Source organism: Thamnophis sirtalis, unplaced genomic scaffold, assembly GCF_051295495.1.
Source record: "Thamnophis sirtalis isolate CommonGarterSnake01/CBP01778 unplaced genomic scaffold, rThaSir2_p1.2 scaffold_8, whole genome shotgun sequence".
In the NCBI taxonomy this organism is placed as follows: Eukaryota; Metazoa; Chordata; class Lepidosauria; order Squamata; family Natricidae; genus Thamnophis; species Thamnophis sirtalis.
The window spans coordinates 18,733,052-18,757,270 of record NW_028261388.1 but is presented as its reverse complement, the minus strand read 5'-3'; the positions used below and the strand labels follow the sequence as shown (position 1 = coordinate 18,757,270).

At 37.9% G+C, this 24,219-nt stretch overlaps 1 protein-coding gene across 2 annotated transcripts; it reads left to right on the top strand.

Moving 5' to 3' along the window:
• The first annotated feature begins 129 nt into the window (after window positions 1-129).
• NPAT (nuclear protein, coactivator of histone transcription) lies at window positions 130-20,625 on the top strand. 2 transcript variants are annotated; one of them, XM_087721183.1, is made up of 18 exons: window positions 130-283; window positions 1,754-1,872; window positions 2,663-2,723; window positions 3,231-3,303; window positions 4,470-4,510; window positions 5,623-5,844; window positions 6,720-6,801; window positions 7,232-7,334; window positions 9,400-9,491; window positions 9,582-9,669; window positions 9,961-10,060; window positions 10,744-10,869; window positions 11,799-13,400; window positions 15,330-15,445; window positions 15,543-15,648; window positions 16,663-16,708; window positions 17,749-18,835; window positions 19,880-20,625. In XM_087721183.1, exons 1-18 carry the CDS (start codon window positions 247-249, stop codon window positions 19,952-19,954), a joined length of 4,176 nt encoding a protein of 1,391 aa, XP_087577309.1. In that variant the 5' UTR covers window positions 130-246; the 3' UTR covers window positions 19,955-20,625. The 2 variants fall into 2 exon arrangements, with proteins under 2 accessions (XP_087577309.1, XP_013915878.2); XM_014060403.2 differs by having other exon boundaries at window positions 19,877-20,625.
• The last annotated feature ends 3,594 nt before the right edge of the window (window positions 20,626-24,219 follow it).

Below are 24,219 nucleotides of genomic sequence, written 5' to 3'. Positions count from 1 at the left end.
GGAAGCGGAAAAGCGTTTGTTGTGGCTGTCGGATCGGAAGCCTCGAAGCGAAGACAGCAGAGGCGGGTCGGGGCTTCCGCGCTCGCTCTCTGAGGGAAAGTTTTGGGCGCCTTTCCCGAGTTGAGAAACCGGGGGAGGGTGGGGTGGGGGGAATCCGTATCGCCGTGCTGGAAGTGGGGGTGAAGGGTCGTTCTCGCCCCGCCGGCGTTGGGTGAGGAGACGGAGTCCTGTCGTTTCCCCCTCACCATGTTACTGCCGTCTGACGTGGCCCGTCTGGTGCTAGGTAAGCGCGAAGGGCGACGGGGGTCCGAAGGAAGAAGGCGCGGCCCGCTTCGCTTTTCTTTCATCCGGTTGATTCAGTTGACCCGCTTTTATGGATCATTCGCACGACTCACTCAGGACGAAATGCTGAGCCCCGCGGCCTGGGTTCATTCGGGCAACGGGCTATAGAGTGAAAGGATTCGGGGGTTCAGGGCGTCGTAGGAAGACGGGCAGCGCTGGTGTGGGACTGGCAGGTTTGTAAGGGAGACACACACACACCCGCCGTTTCTTCAAAGGAAAGACGGGGAAACTTTCCGAGGCGGCCATGCCCTTCCGTTCAGAATCGCACCCAAGGGTCGTTGACGTTTCGCGCCCTTCTCCCTCCTGAGCTTCTTCCCCGGAGCCCGCCCTCCGTGTGGCTGTTGTTGATCTGCTTTCCTTGCCAAACTTGACTGGTCCTTAAAATACGACAAGGTTTTGCATCGTTTGGTGCCTCACCAGATTGAGTTTGAGGAGTTGGTTCTTTTTTATACACAACCACACACACACAACCACACACACAACCACACACACCTCGATTTACAACAGTTCATTTAGTGACTGTACGGAGTTCGAATAGAATAACAGTTGGAAGGGACCTTGGAGGTCTTCTAGTCCAACCCCCTATTCAGGCAGGAAACCCTACAGACAAATGGTTATCCAGCATCATTTTAAAAACTTCCAGTGTTGGAACATTCACAACTTCCAGAGGCAAGTTGTTCCACTAATTAATTATTCTGTCAGGAAATTTCTCCTTAGTTGCTTCTCTCCTTGATTAGTTAGAATGGCACTGAAAAAAGCGACCATTTTTCACATTTGTATCGGTTGCGGTCCATGGTCGCATCATCAAAATACGGATGCTTGACAACTGGTTCATATTAATGATGGTTGCAGTGTCCCAGGATCAAGTGCTCCCCTTTTGCCACCTTCTGACAAGCAAAGTCAATGGGAAAGCAAGACCCACTTAACAACTGTGTTACTAACTTAACAATTGCACCAGAGATGGGTTCCTACCAGTTTGGCTGAACCGGTAGTGGCATCCCAGCCTGGGGCACGAAACTGGCAGCGAACATTTAAAGGGAGAGTATTTCTGAAAACAGACCACAAGTTATTAAATATATTGACTCACTTCCTATACAAAGGCATTTAAAATTATTTACAAAATATAAAATACAGTGATAGTAGATTAAAAACTACGTAAACATAAACATTGTAGAAAGAACAGGGAGGGAGACAAAGGCAAAACTAATAAAAACTGATAGTCATACACAATCATACACAGAAAGTGTTGTTTGAAGTAACATGGGGAATATTATGTGTACATCTTTATTTACAACTCCAGGTAGATAAATGCCTCTAAAACAAGAACATATACCTTGATATTAACAAATGTTAAAGTTTTTTTCTTTTCATAATGATGCATAGATTAGAAAAAAAATGCTTGTCTTTTCAGGTTATTTACAACAAGAAAAGCTTTTAGTCACATGCAGAGCATTTATACTGGAAAGTTCAGATTTAAAAGAATATGCAGAGCATTGTACAGGGGAAGGCTTTGTACCAGCCTGTTTACTAGTAAGTAGCATTTATTTTCAGAAAAAAGTATTTCTCTTTATAATGTCTTAAATCTTGCTACATTTATTCAAGCGTGTCTGGAATAATTAATGTATAATCTAATTTATTTATTAATTACCTTGGCTTCCCAACTCCAGAATGACACAAAGAAGTCAATATTTGTCTGAGAGAACAAAGCAACTTTGTTCCATATCATTGCCAATTTAAAGGAGCGCATTCAAACACTATAAACCAAGGAGAAGAGTCATGTTTTTAGGGATCTCTTGCAGACGAGCAAGGTGGGAGCTGTAGAGATCTCTAGGGGGATGCTCTTCCTGGGTGTTCCAAGAAGTATTTTGACAGTGAAGACCCAATGACATCAGGGATGGATGCTGAGGTCTGGCAAACAAGAGCAATCTTGCCATTGAATCGGCCAAACCTGAAAGTGGCCTCCCTCAGATTCCTACCTTATCACATGTAGAGAGTAAAGGAGATGACCTTGTGACAAATATGCAAGAACCAATATTAGGCAGAGGAATGAAGCATTTTAACCCCTGGGAAGCACATAATATTTAGAAGCAATTCACAATGCCCCTCTGATTCATTGGAGTATAGGAAGGAGAATAGGGCTAGCACAATCAGATTTCCAAGATTCTGTTATAATAGGGTATAGCTATAGTTTTCATATGAAGCTGATCTTCTACTCTGCTTCATGTAGTTGATATCTTCTGCCTGTCACTACTTGACGCTTTTGCAGTGACATTTTGCAGTGTTTTATGATATAGTTTAATATTGTTTTTTCTCTTCTCAGTCTCTCTTTGGAAAAAACTTGATTACCATATTGAATGAGTACATAACCATGAAATCCAAAGGTAGGTGTGAGTAAATAGTGGGAAATACATGCCACATTTTATTGCTAGCATTGGTTTGCTTTGACTATATTGAAAGATTATTGATCTTATACAATTAAATTATATATTTATTGAATCATAGGAAGCATTGAAATCATGCTCTTTAAATAAATTTAATATGACTTAAAGACATAAGCTCTTAACTTTGGACCACAGTTGGGATCAGAATTTCCATTGCTAAGCAAGGCAGTTATTAAATGAAGTCAAGGACTATCTGTAGTTATGAAATAGGAAAAAGCATATCAATTAGAAAAATAAAATTAAATGACATTGATCATTAAGCAGCAGAAAGGAAAAGCGCCTCAATAGCAATCACATTAAGTGAAAAATAATGAAATAAATAGAGATCAAATATCAAATAAATTAGATATTAGAAATATAGTTTATTGGTTGAATAACTTGATTTACAGATTTTCCACTTGTAATATTTTTAAATTTTTTACAAAAGTATATATAATTTTTTTCAAGAAACAACAAATGATGTTCCAGCAATGATGTCATCTTTATGGAAGAAGCTAGATTATACACTTTCTCAAATCAGGTAATTTGAATTTAGTGCAAATCGTCTGTAAATCTGACTCTGCTTATATTCTTTTAATTGAGAATTCAGTTTCACATGCTTTCTTGATACTGCAGTTTTTTCATATTGATGTCCCCATGGACAACCCTAACTTGATGAATGAAACCAGTGTGGTTCTCGTTAAGGGTGCAGTGGTGAGGAACAGGCGAAATTGTCCCTTCTTGAGCACTACTGACAAATGTTGCTTCATTAGCATAAAAAAAATTAATTGGATGCTATCCATTATATTTTATAAAATCTTCATCTTATTAAACAATATCCAAATGCTAAAATAACACTATTGGGATTCAGAGAAATTATTAAAACATGACTATTTCAACAGGACTTTGAGGTGATTCAAGAGGAATTTTACTTGTATAAGAATATATGTTTATTCAAGAGTATAATTGTTCAGTATATGAATATTTTTAATATTGTTTATTGATTATTATATTTGTTATTTCCATCATATTCATATACAGTAGGAATGCTAGCTACTCAGTTGACAACTGGAATGGTGTATAAAGCTACTAAATTAAATTAATAAACATTGTCATTTAAGTAAATTATTATGGTCTTAGTTAAAATAATTCAACTGCTTTTAAAAAAAAAGTGTCATTTTTTAAAAATCCATGAGATAAATGTGTATATAATATGTCAAATGAAAACAGATATTGATAACTGCAGAACACCCATAGTCCTCAGTCAATTGTTTGATACCAACAAGATTGTAATTCCTATAGCCCTTAAAAAAATAAATGTCCCATTTTAAATGTTTGTACTGTAATTTTGTGAGATCACACTTTATGAGAGTTCATGCTCTTCACTGAAATCACTCAAAATTTCAATTTTTATGTAGTTGCTAAAGTATTATGTAGCCTCCCCCTACATTGGTGAGATTGCCCTAAAGTTTGCACAATTTCAGCATTTTCCCATCTCAGTATAGTTCAAGATCACAGGATAGTACTTGCTGCCAGGAACTGATTCCTATGCTATATGATATTGAAATAAAACAAATAAGAAATCTATCAACCAAAACTTTTTTTGCAAGTATCTCTCTACATGTGGTTGTCACATAAATATTCTAAATATAATTTTTATGTACTTATATGTTACATTTTAACAAACTAAACATTCAATTTTTGCAGGAGCATGCAGAATTCAGTTGGATTTTCTGTTAATCAACGGAGTATGTATTTTAAACTATTTTATGTGGCTTGAGTTTACTATTAAAAGCCTTTCATACAGTTAAATCATAATTACTTAGAAATCAATTTCATTAATTTCACTGAGACATTGTTCTAACAAAGAATGCTAGTGTAGCTGCTTTATATTGGACTATATAATATAAATATTGGATACAAGACCCAGATGTTAGATATTTATTTACCAGCACAGTCTCCCTAGATTTTCTTCTATCATCTCTGTGAAGTATTTTTCCATTTTTCTGGAAAAGGCTTTCTAGTTTTCTATATATGAGTTGAGGAATGCTAAGGCCTGAAGATGCTCCCCCCCACTGCAATAATAGCAATTAGACGCTCCCTTTGGCAGTTAGAGAAGGCCCCCCGCTTATAGCTTTCCAAAAGTTGATTAAAACAGCTTTTCCCAAAAGGATTTGGGGATAATTGATATGATCTAAGCTATTTAAATGACATGATAAAGGTATCTAAGATCTTTATGGCTCCATATTGTTGTGTATTATTAAATTCTTACTGTGGATATTTTAATATTGTATATTTAGATATTTTACTGCTGTTTACTACCGACAATCCTTGTAGATTGTGTTGACATACGAATTTAATAAATAAGCAAGCAAACATATTTTCTCCACTTCTTTCCACAAAAATAATCAGAAGGTATAGCAGGAGATACACCTATGACGCCAATCTAGAAATGATTCAAAAAAATGCCATGTATTAAGTCAGTAAATTTCCATTCATTTTAGATTATATAATCCTAAAATGTGGCATACATTCCTGAACTGGAATATGTATCAGGACAGCATTCATTAATGCCTTGCCAACAGATGAATAAATGCTTTCTGGATCAAAATTAGTGATGAGTGAAGGAACAAAAAACAATCACCTTTATTTCAATGCCAAAGCTTACTCTAAAACTTAGTTGGCTGCTGAAATTATCAAACATTTAATTTAGTTGCATCTAATTATGTTTGTTTAATAATTTATGCATTTTTAGACACTGTACTTTGCTCATAGTCATATACATAAGATGGGTAGTCATATAAATTTACTAAATAAATAATGTAAGTTTCTGTGTTTCTTTTTTAATATTTACTTAAAGGTCGCACTAGAAGTGCAATTGCAGATATGAAAAAACAGAAGTGCCTTCAACAGTCAGCCTCTTCTAACTTAGGATCATCACCTGCAGTTTTTCAGCCAGGACAACTAACTTCCACTACAATGACAGCCACACAGGTTGTTCTTAAACCAGCTTCAAGTGTCATTCAGACAACATTGAATCCTTCTGCACACCAGGCCCAAATTCAGGAAAGGCAAATTAATAGTAAGTTTACTGAACATTTTCCTGAATAGTGGATACAAACTATAAGGAAACTGTTGAGAAAGTCATGTGACTATAACCGTATAGGATGTCCTTTTTGCCACGAAATATAGGGAATATAAAAACACTGTTTCCATTGAAAATAAAATACTATTTTCACCCTTACCTTACTGTATGTGATCCCCTCTGTTTCTAAATACTCTAATCATTGCTATATAAAATTAAGGAAGAGCCTCCTTACATCTTCTCTGGTCCTTTAAGTCCCACCTACATCAGGGGTGTCATACTCAAGGCCCAGGAACTGGATCCGGCCTGTGGGGTACTTAGAACTGGCCCACAGGCCCGGCCTGGAAACAGTGAAGGACTAGCCCATGGTGCCTCTGCTAGTGAAAACGGAGCTCAGGAGGGCTACATGCGGCTCTCTTGAGTTCTGCAGGAGTCCGTCACAGCCGAAAACGGAGCTTGGGAGCCTGTTTTCACTGGCAGAATGTTCGGACTACCACAGGCACCCTCAACACGAGTGATGTCAAGCTGACCATTCCCAACCTGGCCACACCCACCAGTCCCCTCCAAGGTCAAACACAATCCTGATGTGGCCCTCAGTGTAATCAAGTTTGACACCCCTGCCTTACATTCTCCAATGGAAAATTAAACTGTGCTGTGTTCTCAACTAGCACAAAATAGTTGTTTTCTTCTTATTTAGGTGTTTATACATCTCACGTTTAAATTAAATTCAAAAAGAGAGTGCTGTTTTTTCCAATCAGTATTACACTCATTTTCTTAGTACTGACAATGATGATTCATTATTGATACCATTAACATCTTAAACAAATCAATGCTTAATATAATTTTGTTCTTAAATGCTTTTTTTTTAAAAGCGAGTGATTCCCTCACTTTGGTTTCTGCACTCCAAGAGCGAAAGCTTAACTCAAGTGTATTGTCTCCAGGAAAAAGAAAAAGGTAACAATTTCCAGCTTAAGTATTTATAGTGTAACATATGTTGCCTATTCAGAATGTACATCTTGTGCATAAGGAAAGGTGTGAAAAATGAGAAGAGGTACGTGGTCCTTGGTTCATATTAATCTCCTTTCCACTGACATGTTTATGAATTTGGGTCAAATTATTACATCTCACATTTGCTTTCTATCATTGTCCACCTGGACTGCAAATTATGTATCCAATTCCATTTGCTTTCTATCAATGTCCACCTGGACTGCAAATTATGCATCCAATTCCATTACAATTCCACTGGATTCATTGGATTTATCTGAAACATATTAATGTAATGTTGAACAAAACATGAAGCATGAATAAATAAGGTAATGCAGAAGCACATGAAGTTGTAGCCTTAATAACATGTTCTTCCCATCCAATAATTAAAATATTTCAGTGACTCCCAGAAGAAAAGGAGTAACGCATCAGGACCACATTTGTCTAATTGTAGCTTACGAGAGTCTCCTCTAGTGGAAAAAGAAAGCTCGCCCATGGAAGAAGTAAGTGAGCAACTAGAACGTATTGATGGTGACCTTCCCGTAAGTCATATTTTTTTAAAACAAACTTCATATTTCCCTTTTTTTTTTAACCCTCCTCCTTTTTTGGTTTAATTATCCCAGTTTGATATATGACTTGATGTACAGAGATTTTTCTCTTTTAAAACTTTCCATGTTAGCATGAAATACTATTCCTTTCTTTCGGGGTGGGGATTCTAATAGCATTTTGGGCAAATATTTTTAGTCCTTAAGAGTTTCAATGCAAGGCTGTGGTCAAATTGAATAAGCTCTTATTAGCTGTATGGCAAGAATATTATGGTTGGGAGTTTACAGGATGACTTTCATAATCCAAATTGTTGCGTAGGTATAGGTAGTCCTTGACTTACAACCACAATTGAACCCAAAATTTCAATTGTTAAGTGAGACATTTATTAAGTGATTTTTTTTACCATTTCACAGTATTTTTTGCCACAGTTAAGTGAATCACTGCAGTTGATAATTTAGTAGCTTGGTTGTTAAGTAAATCTGGCTTCCTCGGTGACTGCTTGAGGGAATATGACAAAAGAGGATCACATGACTCTAAGATGCTGCAATGGTCATAAGTATGAACCAGTTGCCAAGCATCTGAATTTTGATCACATGATAATGGGGAATGGCTGAAAAGGTTGTAACTGAAAATTGGTCATAAGTCACTTTTTCCAGTGCCATTGTAACTTTGAACAGTCACTAAATGAACAGTTGTAAGTTGAGGACTACCTGTATCATATGCGTGCTACAAATACAGCCTTAGGTCTTCTCCTTTTTAAGGAACTGCATCTACAGTTTAGAGGTATGTAGAAAAATCTGTATCTGTCCGCCCCGTGCCAACTCAATGAAGCGATGGACATGATGTGCCAGGGCCTCGAGGCTGTTAGGGACTGGATGGGGGTTAACAAGCTTGTACTCAATCCAGATAAGACCGAGTGGCTGCTGTGCTTCCCTCCTACTAATTGGCCAAGTGTTCCACCTCTCAGGCTGGGGGGTCAAATAGTACGCCCCTCAGATAGGGTCCGCAACTTGGGAGTCCTCCTGGACCCACAGCTGACTCTTGAACACCATTTGTCAGCTGTGACCAGGGGGGCATTTGCCCAGGTTCGCCTGGTGCACCAGTTGCGTCCCTACCTGAACCAGGAGGCTCTCACAACAGTCACTCGTGCCCTTGTGACCTCCAGACTGGAATACTGCAACGTGCTCTACATGGGGCTGCCCTTGAAGAGTATTCGGCGACTTCAGCTTGTCCAGAATGCAGCCGCACGAGCGATCGTGGGTGCGCCTCGGTTCACCCACGTAACACCTATCCTCCGCGAGCTGCACTGGCTGCCTGTTGATCTCCGGGTACGCTTCAAGGTGCTAGTTGTCACCTACAAAGCCCTTCATGGTATTGGACCTGGGTACTTGAGAGACCGCCTACTGCCAATTACCTCCACTAGACCAATTAGATCCCACAGACTAGGCCTCCTCCGAATTCCATCAGCCGGCCAGTGTCGACTGGCGACTACCCGGAGGAGGGCCTTCTCTGTGGCTGCTCCGACCCTCTGGAACGAACTCCCCGTGGAGATTCATACCCTCACCACCCTCCAGGCCTTCCGCATAGCCCTTAAAACCTGGCTGTTCCGACAGGCCTGGGGCTAAAGACTCGCTGCCCCACTCGAATGGTATGATTGTTGTGTTGTTTTTTTTTTTTAACTATGTATGGTTTCTATGTTTTTTTGTAACTTTTTTTTCCCCCTCCCTTTGAGTTGTGAGCCGCCCTGAGTCCCTTCAGGGAAAAGGGTGGCATACAAATAAAATTAAAATCAAAATCAAATCAAATCAAAAAATTAATGACATTGGGAACAATTTCTTACTTTTTAAGATTTAGCTGATCAATACACATGTCATATTTGATGTGCCAGTTAAGAAATTATACAGTATATGGGAGAGTATACCTACCGGAGGTGAGAGATTATTAGGATGCTGATAGGATTAATTTTTCTTTTGTAAACATTATAAAAACATAAATTTGGACTACTTTGAATTTATTTCCTAGCAAATGATTATTGAAAATGCCAGAGAGAAAATTCTAAGCAGCAAATGTCTTCAGGAGAAGCTAGCTGAAAATATTAATAAGTTCTTGGGCAGGTAATAGATTTAATTTTTTAAAAAACTATTCAAGATCCTTATTGTCACAGTATTTCTGAAATATACTAAATATTTACTCATTTTTCTCAGCGATGGCAATATGTCTCATACAGCAAAACAGGTGGAAAGTGGTCCAACAATACAAGAGTCTTCGATTGATGAATTACTTGGTCTTCAGGTAACTATCTGATTTTAATTCATACAGTATTTGGGTCTTATAAGTAGCAAATAAATTAGGGTTTTGCTCAAAGAGCTACATAAATTGCTAAGCTGCAGGGTGTACATTTGTCTGCCTACTTTTTCCTCCTTTTCTCAGTTCTGATTAAGACAGGCCCACAAAGAACAGTACTTCTGTGAATCTTTGAATTTGATAGATAGCCTATTGTGCACCAGCTTTCAGAATATCGTTTTGCTCACATAGAGAAAACTAATATGTTTTAACTGATATTTGATTATTTTTACACCCTAGCAAGGTGAAATTCACATGACAGAAGAAGCCATCCAGGAGATTCTGGAACAAACAGAATCAGATCCAGCATTTCAAGGACTCTTTGATATATTTGATTTTGGTATGGATTATTCTTCACTTTAAATATCATGGGTTTTTACAATGGTGAGATATTTCCAGTCATCTGCATTGAACTCAGTGGGACCAAGAAGAAAACTATTTGAGTGTATGAAAGACTTGCACTTTGACTAAATCAACCCTTTGGGTCCATATACTGTATTTTAACCGAAAATATAAACTGATATCTCAAGAACTTTAGTTACTAGTCTGATTGAACTCTTTCATTAAAATGATAGTATAGTTTTCCTGTCATATAATTTCACAGTTCCAATGCAGATTCTCATACTTTTTCAGTTTTTCCCATCCTGCATTTTTCAAAAGTGTTTTCACTGCAATTCTAGAATTCCAAAATATGTTATTAGAAATTACATAACTAGGGGAGATTTGAAAAGCTATTCTTTATTGTTTGTCATTTAGATATTTCTGTCATACAAACAAGTAGTTTTTGCATTGCCTTCCATCAAAATAATTCTATTAAGATTTCAGTGCAAATTTACTTAGAGTTTTAGATTATCAAATAGATTAGATTGCGCCCTCTACAAATATTGTTCATTTTGGGCCAAACATAATTTCTAAATAATGGTTTCAAGTGTGAAGTTGATGACAAAAAATGTACCCTTAAGGAATTGATTTGGATTCTTCTACCTTATGTTGAAGTTAGGACTTTTTTCTTATTTTAAACAGGTAAAACGAAGAATTGTAGAAATGTTTCTCAGGGTATTCCTACACAGAATGGAACAGATAATTCAATGTTGGTGGATGAAGAAAACCTAAAAGCACTTGAAAGCTATATTGGCACTAAGGAACTTGGTAAGCATTTCCAAAATACTTCCGGTATCTGGTTTCTTTGACATACAAGACTATTATTGATTTAAAGACATACAATCATGGATATTTGGGGTAATAGTATGCCTATTATAAAATTGAATACCATCTGTGGGTCCAGAAGATTTCATAATGATTATAATATGCTAAATATGTCTTTATTGTGCAAAGAATAGTAATTCCTTTTGAAATACATGGAATTAGCTTTTTGCAAATTCATATAAGGTCAGGCTGCAAGTTGATGAATTGAAATTTGAGTTACAATTAAGTTTCTATCTTCCTTTTAAAAACTTAAGGATTGTTTTATATAGCCTGACGTCTGTCTAATACCGTTTTTCCTTCTCCATAAATCAGCTTAGAATACCTGCCATTGCTAAAATGTTGACTTTAGTGATTATATATCACTTTTTTCATAATAGTGAAAGAAAGAAATCCATTTCTGATTTGCCTTGAGGCAAAAGAGAATTCTTGTTTGCTTCAAATGTATAGTTTTGTATGCATTATATCTAGTTACTATATTTATTTATTTATTCATATGTAACCACGATTATTTGTTACCAATTCTTTGACTTTCTTGCAGAAAGGACCTTCTTCAGTTCCACTATATCCTTTTTTAAGAGGCAATGACACAACTGCATACAATATTCCAAATGCATTCAGTGAATGAGTAATGCAGATTTATACTGTGCTCTAAAATATGTCCTTTGCAAAAGGTAGACAGGGATATTTTTTATCCTGATATTATTGAGCTCATCCTTTAGAGATTCTAGTTCAGTCTGTCATTAAAAATTAGAACCCAAAAGGCTAAAAATAACTGTCAAGAAACATTGTCCTGACAAAAATATACAGAAGATTAATAATTCAATTTAAAATCTGTTTTTTTTTACTAAATTCATTTTATTTTTATATTGCAGATGATAATTCCCATGAGAGTCTATCATATACAGATAATCATTCAAAAGAAGCATGTGTCCTAAAGACTAGTTGCAGTGAACATGATTTGACTTTAGAACAACATATAAAGATACAAACTATAGTATCTGGAGAATTTTCTTCAGGCTCTGAAATGAGAAATCAAAGTGAATCAGTTGAAATGGAGACACCCGACCAAAGAATTAAGCCAAAACCTACCTTTGAATCTGAGCAAAATCAGTTTCCTGGTACTGAGCACAATCTAGATTCTTACAGCAAACAAGGAACAGCTACAAGGAATTATAGAATTGAAAAGGATGTATTATGTCAAAGTGTTCAGAACTTACCTGATTTGCCATATAATCAGCTGGATACTTCACAAACAGCTTTATCCGATAGAACTGAGAGTTGTTCTTTGCCAAATCATATGCTATGTGAAAAAACAGATGCAGAAGTGCTTGCTTCCTTGAAAGCTGATGAAAGTGAAACAGTGAACAAACTTAGTGTGAATTGCAGCCATTCAAAAGAAATTGCTGAAAATTTACAGCAGGTCACAGACCAATTTGTGTTTCCTGTATCTGCCCAGCACAACCGAAACAGTCCAAGTTCTTCTGATTGTCAAGGCTCAAATAAGTTGGAATCAGAACCTTGTGCAACACTTGTGGTTGAAGCGTCCAGTCCAAATGTAGTAGAGCTCCAGCTTGAAGTTGTTGGTACTTCCAATAGTCTTAATTTGGATGCTCCAACTACAGACCCAGAGCCTTGCTTAAAATATGGAAAACAGAAATTGGAGGATACTGAAATAACACAGGTAGAAATGCAGGAACCATCATCATCTACAAAAGCAGATGCCGAGAGCTTACTTTTAACTTCTGATAATGAAAGACCTACACAAACAACTGTTGAGGCCAATCCCACTACATCCAGTGAATGTCATTCTCCACGTCCAGATCCAGCAGATGAAACAAGCCCAGGAAACAAAGTTACTGGGGGTGTTTCATCTAGTAATCAAGGCACTGGTGCAGAGCCTTCTAATATTGTTTCTTTAAATATTATTATAAGTGATGATCCATTCATTTCATCAGACACTGAACTAAACAATGCTGTTTCCAGCATTACAGGGGAAAACGTACCAACTATAATATTGTCTTCTCCAGCTAAATCGCCATCCAAGATGACAAGGACATCTAAATCTGTAACAGCTGAAGAGTCTGAAAGGCCTGGAGATTCAGCTCTGATAGAACAGAATCTTTTGGTTCTCAGATCTCAAGATTCTGTTGTGAGTTCCCTCAACATACAAAATGAAGATTGTACAGTATTTTCAGTTGCTGGCACAAGTAATGTTTCCAAGGATGGAGAATTTATCCAACTGATGCCAGCCACAAGCACATCTTTTGGAAGCTCCAATAGTGTTTATATTGCCTCCTGTATATCTGAGCCGACAGCATTGAGTACTAATGTTACTCCATCAAATTTAGTTATGTTTCCGGGCAATTCAACTTCTCTTGCATCACAAGTCCCAATGCCACCACAGTTACGGACACCTCCTAGGACAAACGGTTTGTTTGCCATGAACCCACCAATGTCTCCAAACTTTTCACAGGGTAATTATTTATGGACAACTAAATGTTTGCTTGGATTTTAAAACAGTTGGATTTCAATGTTCTGTTGGTTGAAGGTAATTTAAAATCGTCAAATAAAATTATAGAGACTGATACTAAAAAAAAATGACATGGACAAAATTTACATGATGGTGATTGAATCATGATTTGTAACCAATTGCTGTAAGTGAATTGGCTTTTATTGGCAATTCTTGAACCCTTGATTCCATATCATTTAGCATTGTGACACCAGTGTCCATTGGATTTTTAATAAAAAAACCAAACCAAAGTTGGGTCATGGAAATTAACTTTCTGACTTGATCAAAATCAAGGACCATAAAAGATTCAATAAAATATTCACACAGAAAGGCTCACATAGAAGCCTTTTTTGGTTTTTGCAGCGACTAAACTTAAGCTGGAAGTCATATCCTGATTTCATAGAATAAAGTACAATAACAATATGTAAAGGTTTGCCTAATCCTTTAATCTCTACTATTTCTTGATAGCTAATGCTCAATTGTTTACAAATTGAGAGTTTTCTTCAGCATTCTTCCAATATTTTAAAAAATTCTAATAGTAGATTTTATATTTAAAAGTGTGAGTTACACAGTATTTTTGACTGAAGCATATACAATATAATATGTCTGGTATAAATACTGCAATGCTTAAAGTTTGTGAGCTTCTTTGAAGTTTAATATTTCTACATAAATATGACCTAAAACATGATTTCAATATAAGTCCTAAAACTAGATAAAGAGAATTCAATTTAGTGAATTAAAAGCATACTTGTTCATTTATGTATTGAAAAAATAAATGTTGATTTATGGATAAAATCTCCATAGAGATTTTCTCCACTTGTGTGGAGAACAGATCACATTTTAGGTAATATTTATGCAGAAACTTAGCAAATTCAACACGATTCACAAACTTTTAAGCATTACTGGAAGTGATAAATGGTGGATTTGCAAAAATTGAGATGGGAACTATATTAGAAATCTATATATCTATCCTTCAGATCATGTAATTTTTTAGATGGAAGTTCAATAAATAGTCTGAACTAGAAGTGGTTTTAAGGTGGTTTGATCCCAAAAGATCCCATCTGCCATATTACATATCTAAAACATCTTGAAGCAATTAGTTTGGAGAAACTCCCCCTTTGGAACATGACAATCCCAAAGGAAGCAGATTGTCCTAGAATTCTCTAGAACAAACCGTTCCTGGATTGTCCAATTCTCTGCATGCCTATAATAATTGTAGTTATGATTATGTAAGACCTTGGAGAGGCTTTGGGGAGGTAAAACCTGTGCAGTCTAGTTTATATTTCAGAAATTAGTAAAAGGCACTTGATGAGAATAGAAGAACAAAATGAAAGGAAGTCTAGAACCTCACAAGGAATAAAAATGATACCAGCCCTGCTTTTCTCAAAGAGGCAATACAGATGGACCTCATTCATTTGTTCATGTCCATTTACACCTCCATTTTTACTTCTTGTTTATACTCAGCTTTGCCATGTTTTTCATATTTGAAATAAATGGCTAATAAAAAATTTGACTGCATCAGCGGGGGTGATACTTCCTCTGAAAGACTGCAAAGCTGAGGTAGACTTACTCCAGGTGGGAAAAAACTATGTGAACCTGCTTTTAGAAAGTGTTGTAATTTGCTGTTGGTTTTTCTTTAGAGCTGTAACCTTTCATTGTACCATCATCAAACTAAAGTCAGTTTATTTAGTTGGCACTACATTTTTTGCTGTTCATAGCTTGTCCTTTCTCTGGACTGCTTAAAGTTATTTAAATATAGCTTCTAAGGTTACTAGGTTAAATTTACATAGCTTCAGTTATCAAAATTTGTCTTCAGTATTTTCACTGACTTTTAGGAGAGTGAAAAAGATGAATATAAAATTATATAGTTCACATGGATACCTTAATTTTTTAGGGTCTGCAATTATAATTGCTTCTCCGATACAGCCTGTATTGCAAGGAATGGTAGGAATGATTCCTGTATCTATAATGGGGCAAAATGGAAATGCACTGTCAGATCCTTCCCGTCAGGTAAATGCTGTGTTTGAAAAATAACACTTGTTTTCATTTTTTTTAAGTTAAAAATACTTTTAGAAAACTTGATTGCTATTCCTTTCACTTTTTAAAGATTCTGCGTATGCCAGTGCACACTTCATTGAGCAGCGGAGGTATTCCTAAGCTTCCTCTTCCTCCAAAATCTCACAGGATGCCAAGAAGTAAATCAAATGGAGGAGGTAAGCAGAGGGCATAACAGCACAAGGTTGTATTAGTTCCATTTGCTGAAGATGAGATCTCAGATAGTAGTTCTGGGCAGCTTGTGTTCCATCCTGTAGTCATTGAGCCATTTATGAAATTTCCATCTTGTCTCCTTGGGCTTTTCAGGCTCTTTACTATTACTGAAAAGGTTTGGGTTAAAGAATCCTCAGCCTGCAGTCAATGCTTTGTTAACTGATCCAAGGGAGTCTTGAATCAATGTTTTAGGGCAGTTTGGGATTGATAAGATCAAAAGCAAAGAATTGTGCTGCATATCTGGAAATTAACAACTTTCAGTGTAGATTTGCAGCTAGACATAGATGGAGAAGCTTTTCTTTTGCTGGACCAAATGCTGGGCTTACAAGTTCTTCTGGACTGAGCATTGTATTGCTCAAGGGCTTGAAATGTTTAGCTCTATATGCAGCTGCAGTCTTGGCTGAAGAAATCCAACTCTGTTTCAATTATGCAGTTAGCTGTGTTCATCCTCTTTCATGTATTTTCCATTTCTGCACCCAGAAAGCATTCAAGGCAGCCAGTGATGACCAGCTATGCCACATCTTTTGGGGAAATTTTCTGGGTGCTGAAATATGACTGCCCAAATGTTGAGAATTATATGATTGACTTATAGAATATTTATACCATGCCGCATGGATTATTTGCAACTATATTCCAAGTAGTTATTTTACTTCGGCGTTAGCTTATTTGAAACCCACGCAGTTTCATCCACATCTTCAAATCTGCAAGAGGCTCTTGTCTCTCACTACCTCAGAGCAGTCAGGTTAGAGAGTAGGAAAAAGTCATTAAGGAAGACTGTAAAGACTCATACCCTCGTGAATTTTTTTATATGCACTTCAATTTTTTAAAAGTGTCTTGAGAAATAAAATGTGGGTTCTGTACTCAAAATGAAACCCTAAAATATTTTGTGACTTAGTTTAAAACAATGCTTCTTGAATGCTATTATAGTAAAAAATATTTCTTTTGCCTTAATCATTTAGGAAAGCCAGTGTTCAGTGGATCAGAACCTGTTTCTCGAGTTCAGAGGTCAGTTATGCAGTGTGGTATTTCTTAGCTTGTATTATTGCTGGACATGGAGAAGTGTATAAACTGGCTGATCTTCATTATAACCAGCAGCCATTGTTTCGGTTTACAAAATTGCAGAATATAATCTTGGGAGTTACCGACAAACATCAATTCATACATATTTCTTCATTTGAGTGATCTGGAATTGAGAAAGCATTGCTGGGGTGGGAGCAATTTATGACTTTCCCTGTGGGCTTTCCCATTTATTTTTCTCATGGGAAGCGGTCAGAGAAGATCACAAATCTTGATCACAGGATGTTGTAATTGTGAGCTGGGATCCTGAGTGCCCAGACCACAATCACATGATTTATTACTTCAATGGCCAGAATTTCAAGGGTTCGTTTGTGTCCATTTTTTCAGCACCATTGTAACTGAAAAGTCCCTGAACGAATTGGCCATAAGCCAAGGTATTACCTGAAATCACTTCAGGCTAGTGTTCTGATCTTCATGCTAATCATTTTCAATGACTCAGAGTAGTGTTGTCACATACTCTGAGGAGACAGTTCTAACTGGTTTTTTGTATATGCTACAAATACATATAGGTAAAAGTTAAAAGGAAAAATAAATAAAAATAATATTCTTAAACAAAATAACCCAAAGATGCTTTTCAAAAGGCAACTGGACTTTGGATTTTTTTTTCTCTGAAAACGGTTCACTTCAGAACTGAAGAAGCTTCTTGGATGAGAAACAAAACGTTTTCAAAGGCGGGGAAAACAGTTCAGTTGCCTTTTAGAAAAAACAACTTTGGGACAACCATGACCTTGGGTGATTGAGAATCTCCATAGACATCTAAACAACATAAGTTTTTATGCATTCTTCTCTTCATCTCAATAAAGTAAAACAATTTTAAAAAGTTAATATCATTTTATATCATCCTTAAATCTATTTATTAGAGGTGATTGAGTTCCGACCAATTTCAGGACTGAGCAGTGGTTTTGGATAGCAAAAATAATAAAAATAGAAATTTCATGCAAAGTTGCCAAATACTTTTTTCCCCCCAGAATTGGAAACTCAGACAAGAATATTTGTGTGGACTTGAAAAAGAAGCCAGAAACTGTGGCAGCTGATACTACAAGCCCAGGTTCCAAACAAAATGGCAGTCACAGAAGAGTGCTTTGCTTTGATACCACCCAAGCATCACAAAAAGAAAAGAATGAGAATTCTAAGTTCTGTCAAAGCTCTTCTAATACTCTGCTTTCATCAACAAAAACTCAACCTAGCAAGAGGGAACGTGAAAGAACTCTGCCAAGAATTTTATGTAAGCCAGATATTACTAGCAAAAATTTAGCTGTAAAGGAAAGCCAACTGGAGAAAAAATGTCCAGGTCCAGGACTAGCATCGGATATTTTAAGAAAGCAGACAGCAAACAAAGAGAATGAATTAGAAAAGAATCTTGTCTCACAAACTCAGGAGGTGGCATCCTTATCCAACAGCCAACAAGGTCTTCATCATGAGAAGAATTGTTCCTTGGCTCAGGAAGTAACTAAAAAACAGGGGCTTCAACCAAATGCCAACAATAAAAACACAGTCGTTTTACCCTCAAAGGAGTTTAAAAAAGAGCAAACAAAGTCTCCCAGTCAAGTCAATAGCTTGACCGGTCCTTTAACTAAGCAAGCTGTGGAAATGCTGTATGATATTCAAAGGCATAGTCCTGCTAGTAAGCTACCTGAAAATGGGGAACTGCCACTACCCCGTACACCTTCAGGCACTAGTGATAGACATTCAGACGATACCTTTGATATAAGGACCCCAACCTGTAAAAGGTATAATGAAGATAGTGCAACACCAAGGATCATGGTTCCTCCAGCTACTCCTGATCTGCCGGCTTGTAGCCCAGCAAGTGAAACAGGTAGTGAAAACAGTGTTAGCATGGCTGCCCACACTTTGATGATACTTTCACGTGCCGCTATTGCAAGGACTAGTACAACTACTCCACTGAAGGACAATTCTCAACAGTTTAAGTCTATAAGAAGTGCATCGAAAAAAAGAAAGCAGGAAGACTCCGTGGATTGTGAAAAGAATTCCCGGACTACAAGTAAAAAGGATGTTCAGAATTTTGCACTGCCCATAAAGAAAAAGAAGATAAAGGTAAGCTGTTTTTTTTTTTAATTTAACAGCATGACTTTATTTCTAGACTGGCAGAGAACTACGAATAGAAGAATAGCAGTTAATCCCCCATTTTGTCCTCCTGTGTCTTTTAATCATATTTTAGAAGTGGTTTGTCCTTGCTTTCTTCCTAGGGTAAGACGGTAGGACTGGACCAAGGTCATTCAATTGGCTTCATGCCTAAGGCAGGTTTAGAATTCATGATCTTCTTGTTTTTAGCCCAGTTTCTTAACCATTGCACCAAATTGGCTCAATTAATCCCTTAACAGCAAATTATGGGAAATATTCCAGTGTATTCTACATGTGGACAAGGAACAGCTTCCCTACAATTCCTACTTCTTTCCTATAATTTGGGGAAGAAAAGACTCCTCTTGTCTTTGTAACGGTTTATGGCATACAGCCTTTCTCTTTTCTATCTATTAAGTTCAGCCATTTTCAGGATACGAATTTGATTAAGATAGGACTAAAAGTAACTTCTTCCTAAAAGATGTAAAATTAGAAAATATCAATAATTTTGATATGGAATAAGTTCTTACTTATAGTGATAATATATCATCACCTATTGGTATGAAACAGCTGTTAAATAAACTGGCTTAGTGCTTATGATACTGACAACAGTGCTTAAGGCTGAAGCTTAATTCTTAAAACTGCAATTACTTTAGAATCCGTAAGGCAAGGGTGTCGAAGTGGCGGTCCACAGCTGGATACATCACACCCAGACCACACCCACCCCAGCTCCTTGAATGGGAAAAACATCGCGTGACGGCAATGTAACACGGCGAGTTTGACACCCGTGGCATAAGGGATCCTGCAGTTAGGTCCTACGAAGAATAGTTCCTTGTGCTACCTAGCATACATCTTACAAAAGTTAAAAAATGGAGCATGAGGCAGTCTTACTATCAGAAGAAAAAAGTTTGATGCTTTTGAACATAGGCATTGCTGAAGATGAGAGCTTAAATGATCTGTTCTATGGAGATTTTAGCCATAAATAAATATTTATATATATATTATTTTCTTTTTCAGCAGAAGAAATTACCAATTGCCTTTCCTGCAGGAATGGATGTGGATAAATTTTTATTATCATTGCATTATGATGAATAAATGCCAGCTGTATTCAAGCACAGATATTCTTCAACTTGATGAAGAGGAGAACAAATTTAGGATTATATTGCGTAATCCATCAAAATTCAACTTCTGAAACAAAAATCATCCTGGATCTAAAGAACTTAATGGAAGTTTTCTAAGTGAGCTTTTGAAGGTTCTATGTTAAATTTGTAGTTTATTTTGTCATGTAATTATTGTACAGATTTTCAAGTTGTAAAAGAACAAAATGCTACTTTTATTAACACCAGGTGTTGACTATGTTCTTCTAGAATTGTTTTAGCAGGGTTTCATGGTGTCAGACACCTTATCATAAAGATGCCTAGAACCAAGACCTCTGAATTGTGGGCTGTTTTTAGATTGTGTGCCTAGGATTGGACCCCATGGTTTAATCAAAGCAAATTTCATAGAGTTGGATATGGATGAATAGATTTACTGTGTATACTTGCAGATGATCTGAGAATTTACAATAGGCACCAAAAAAGCATCCCCTCAAAAATTGGGTTCAACTTATCCATAGCGGGTTTATCTGTGAGTATATACTGTAATGCTTGGTCTGTAGCAGAAAACCTCAGCTGATTTTGTATTGAGAACTTTCCTGTTTCCTTTTCTGTTTTTTTCCCTTTAGCAGTAATCTATCATAATAAATACTTTTCAACTCTCTTACTATACATAGATATTTTAACAGACTTCTCATTTACACAATAGAATTTACTTAGGGATGTGGTTTTTGCCTTTAGGGGTACAGAGTTAATTTTGTTAAACTCTTGCTTGTTTAAGCAAGTGAAAATTGAAATATATATCCTGAGGATGTGGCATCATTTGCAGTAGCGGGTATCTCACACAATTAAAACAGCATGAGTGGAAAAGCAGAACTGCTCAATCAGTATAGTTCTTGGTGCATGCTGCACCTGTGTCCTTGCAGAAGAAATCTGAGGAGAATCTGAACAATCTTTTTACTTGGCAACTCTCTTATATAATGTAAAATCCTCATTTCCCTGGTTGTAAATTGTCAGGCATGTATATACAAGACTCTCTTTTAGCCTTGAATGTATGAAGAGGGTAACAGCAGTAATGACTGCATTCAATTAAAACTACAAAGATATTTAAATATAGATCAGGTTCACTTTGTTTAAGGTTGGATATTTATAATCAACATCTACCAGATATTTAAAAATAACTCTATGAAGAATTCAAAAATAGCATTTCAGCTGTTTAACAATTCAATCTATGTACTTCCAACACATGAAAGCATTTTTCAAGAGGTTTTAGCAATTTAAAAAGATCCTGTTTTCCTGTACACTGCTTGGAGAGTCCAAGCATGGGTTAAATTCTGTCTGACTGCCCTGGACTGAATTGAAAGATTTTTAGGCACGCTTCCTCTTCCGGCTCCCCAGATTTTTCAATTCAGTTCTAGTCCAATGGACATGTTTTAAGTGATTCCAGAATATCAACAGAAATTTAACTTTTAACTTCCTCACTCTGGAAACGGTTCTTCTCATAGAACCATTTTGGCCCAGACAGACCTGGTTTGCCGACCTCGTGAGCCTCTCCATCACCAAGCCGTGGAGGATTCCTCCAGAGGAGGCCTTTATTATCCAGGGGGGCCTATCACATCTGGAGCCTCAATGGTTGCAATTAGCCGTTTGGCACTTGAGAGGGACCTCCTAGACAGGGACAGACTCTCCTCAAAGGTCATCCAAACCATCCAGGCAGCACGTCAACCATCAACTACCAGAACTTATGAGGCCACCTGGCCAGCCTTCGCAAAATGGTACGTACCTAAGCAGATAAACCCCGCTTCAGCCTCTATACCAGTGATCCCCAACCCCCGGTCCGCGGACCGGTGCCGGGCCGTGGAGTACCTGGCACCGGGCCGCGCAGCGGCCGGGGGCCATGATCGCTGCAGCAGCCGGGGGCCATAGTTTCTTTCTGTATGCAAATTAGGGCTAACTGGCACAAGGGGTGTTACTGGACCGCTGGTGGCACTCTGACGTCACCAGTGGCCCACAGCCCCCCTGTGTCCAGCGCCGCCCTTCTCATTCCTTTTCAGCACTTCAGCGCTGGCCGATTCCTGAAAAAAACCTAAGAGCGCCTGCGCAGCTACGTAGGGCTAGCGTAGACAGCGCTAGTAGCGTAGCCTTACACTTTATATTTATGTAATTGTATTTTATTTTGTAAGGCATGTTTAAATACAATAAAATAAAAGTTGTTTAATCAAAACAATCTGATATATAAACAATCAATGTGTCGTCGCGAACAACGCCCGCCCACCCCTGCGCGCGCTCAGCGGGCCACGGTAAAATTATCAAAGGCTGACTGGTCCGCGGCGATAAAAAGGTTGGGGACCACTGCTCTATACCACAAGTTTTGGATTTTTTGCAAGAAGGATTGGACCAGGGATTGGCGGCCAACACATTACGTCGCCAAGTTGCGGCACTGTCCACCGTCCTCACTCCCAGCGACCACCTATCCCTAATACATCATTCCAAGGTCCGCAGTTTCCTGAAAGGAGCTTCCAACTTGCAGCCCCCAGTCGTTCATCGATACCCAACCTGGGAGTTGAATGTTGTGCTTTGGGCTCTAGTCAAGGCTCCGTTTGAGCCGATTCGTACTTGTGACCTGTAGCACCTAACCTTCAAGACAGTATTCCTGACCGCTATCACCTCTGCACATAGGATTTCGGAGATGGCAGCCTTGTCAGTCAGGGAGGACCTGTGTGTCATACATCCAGACGGGGTCGTTCTCTGCTTTGATTCTTCATTTCTTACGAAGGTCAGCTCTTGGTTTCATTGGAACCAGGAAGTCATTCTTCCGGACTTTTGTCCTCACCCAAGACGGAATGCAGATGGCACAAGCTGGATGTGAACCATTCTCAAATACATCAAGCGCATGGTGGCGTTCAGGCAATTGGAATCGCTTTTCATTTCCTTTCAACCTGCTACCATGGGGTACAAAGTCACCTCCGCCACCATCAGCCAATGGTTGCGTGCTTGCATCGCCCTTGCCTATCAGCTCCAGTCTAAACAGGTACCACGCCATATCAGAGCCCACTCTATGAGGAGCGCCGCGTCCACAGTAGCCTGGGGGACTCAAGCGCCCATAGAAGAGATCTGCAGAGCGGCTATGTGGGCTTCACCATCCCAGTTTGTTCGAGCTTACAAATTGAATAAGTTCGCGTCAGCGGAAGCAGCCTTTGGGAGACAAGTCCTTCAGGGTATTCATACCACTGGAGAGACCATTAATTCAGGTTCTTCCTGCCTTAGTAACATTTAGCTTGGATATGTCCCATGCTTGGACTCTCCAAGCAGTGTACAGGAAAATGACTATTGGATTACCTGAAGGGTCCTTTTCTGTACGCTGCAAGGAGAGTCCAACCCCGCCTAGGGTCTCTCTCTCACACAGCTCCATGTGTACATGCATTGCATTTCTTGTTGTGGAATTGTGTCTTTATTACCGGACTTGACTTATGCAACTATGTTGACTTGAACTAAGAACAAGATTCAATGGAACCACATTTGAACAGTGTTACAGATCCACGCCTTCATCGAAAAATCTGAGGAGCCGGAAGAGGAGACGTGGCTAAAGATCTTTCAATTCAGTCCAGGGCAGTCAGACAGAATTTAACCCATGCTTGGACTCTCATCGCAGCATACAGAAAAGGACCCTTCAGGTAATCCAATGGTCATTTTATTTCTCACAGTGGACAGCATGCTGTCTTCAACCTCATTCGAATCTTTCATTGAAAAATTCTTATCAAGCTTTGCATAAGCAAAAGAATATTGCTGTACTTATTAAAAATCGAATCCCTGCTTCCGCTTTCTTTTGCTATACTGAAATATATGAGGCTGAATGAGCAAAGTAGTTACAAAACAACTCATCACTGCGTGTGTTTTTTTTAAAATGGGTAATAGTATGTAAATTAGAATGAAGCTGTATCGTGCAGAAACCATCTATAGATATCAGACCTTAATTGCTATTTTAACTTGTTTATAGTTCAATTGCCATCTTAACTATCTGGAATGGTTTTTCTAGAATGTGATTTGCTATTACAAGTTGAAAGTTTTCCTTTATACTTTCCTCAGTTACAAGTATAAGCGAGTACATACAGGTAAGCTTTCAGAAGAGCTACAATGCTCAGTGGCAAAGATTGCTTTTCAATTTTCCAGTTATAACTTCAAAATGCTAATTTAAAAAAAGCTTGACACTCAAATAACACAAGTTGTGATTGGCCTAAATCCCTGAGCTAGAATAAGAAACCAACT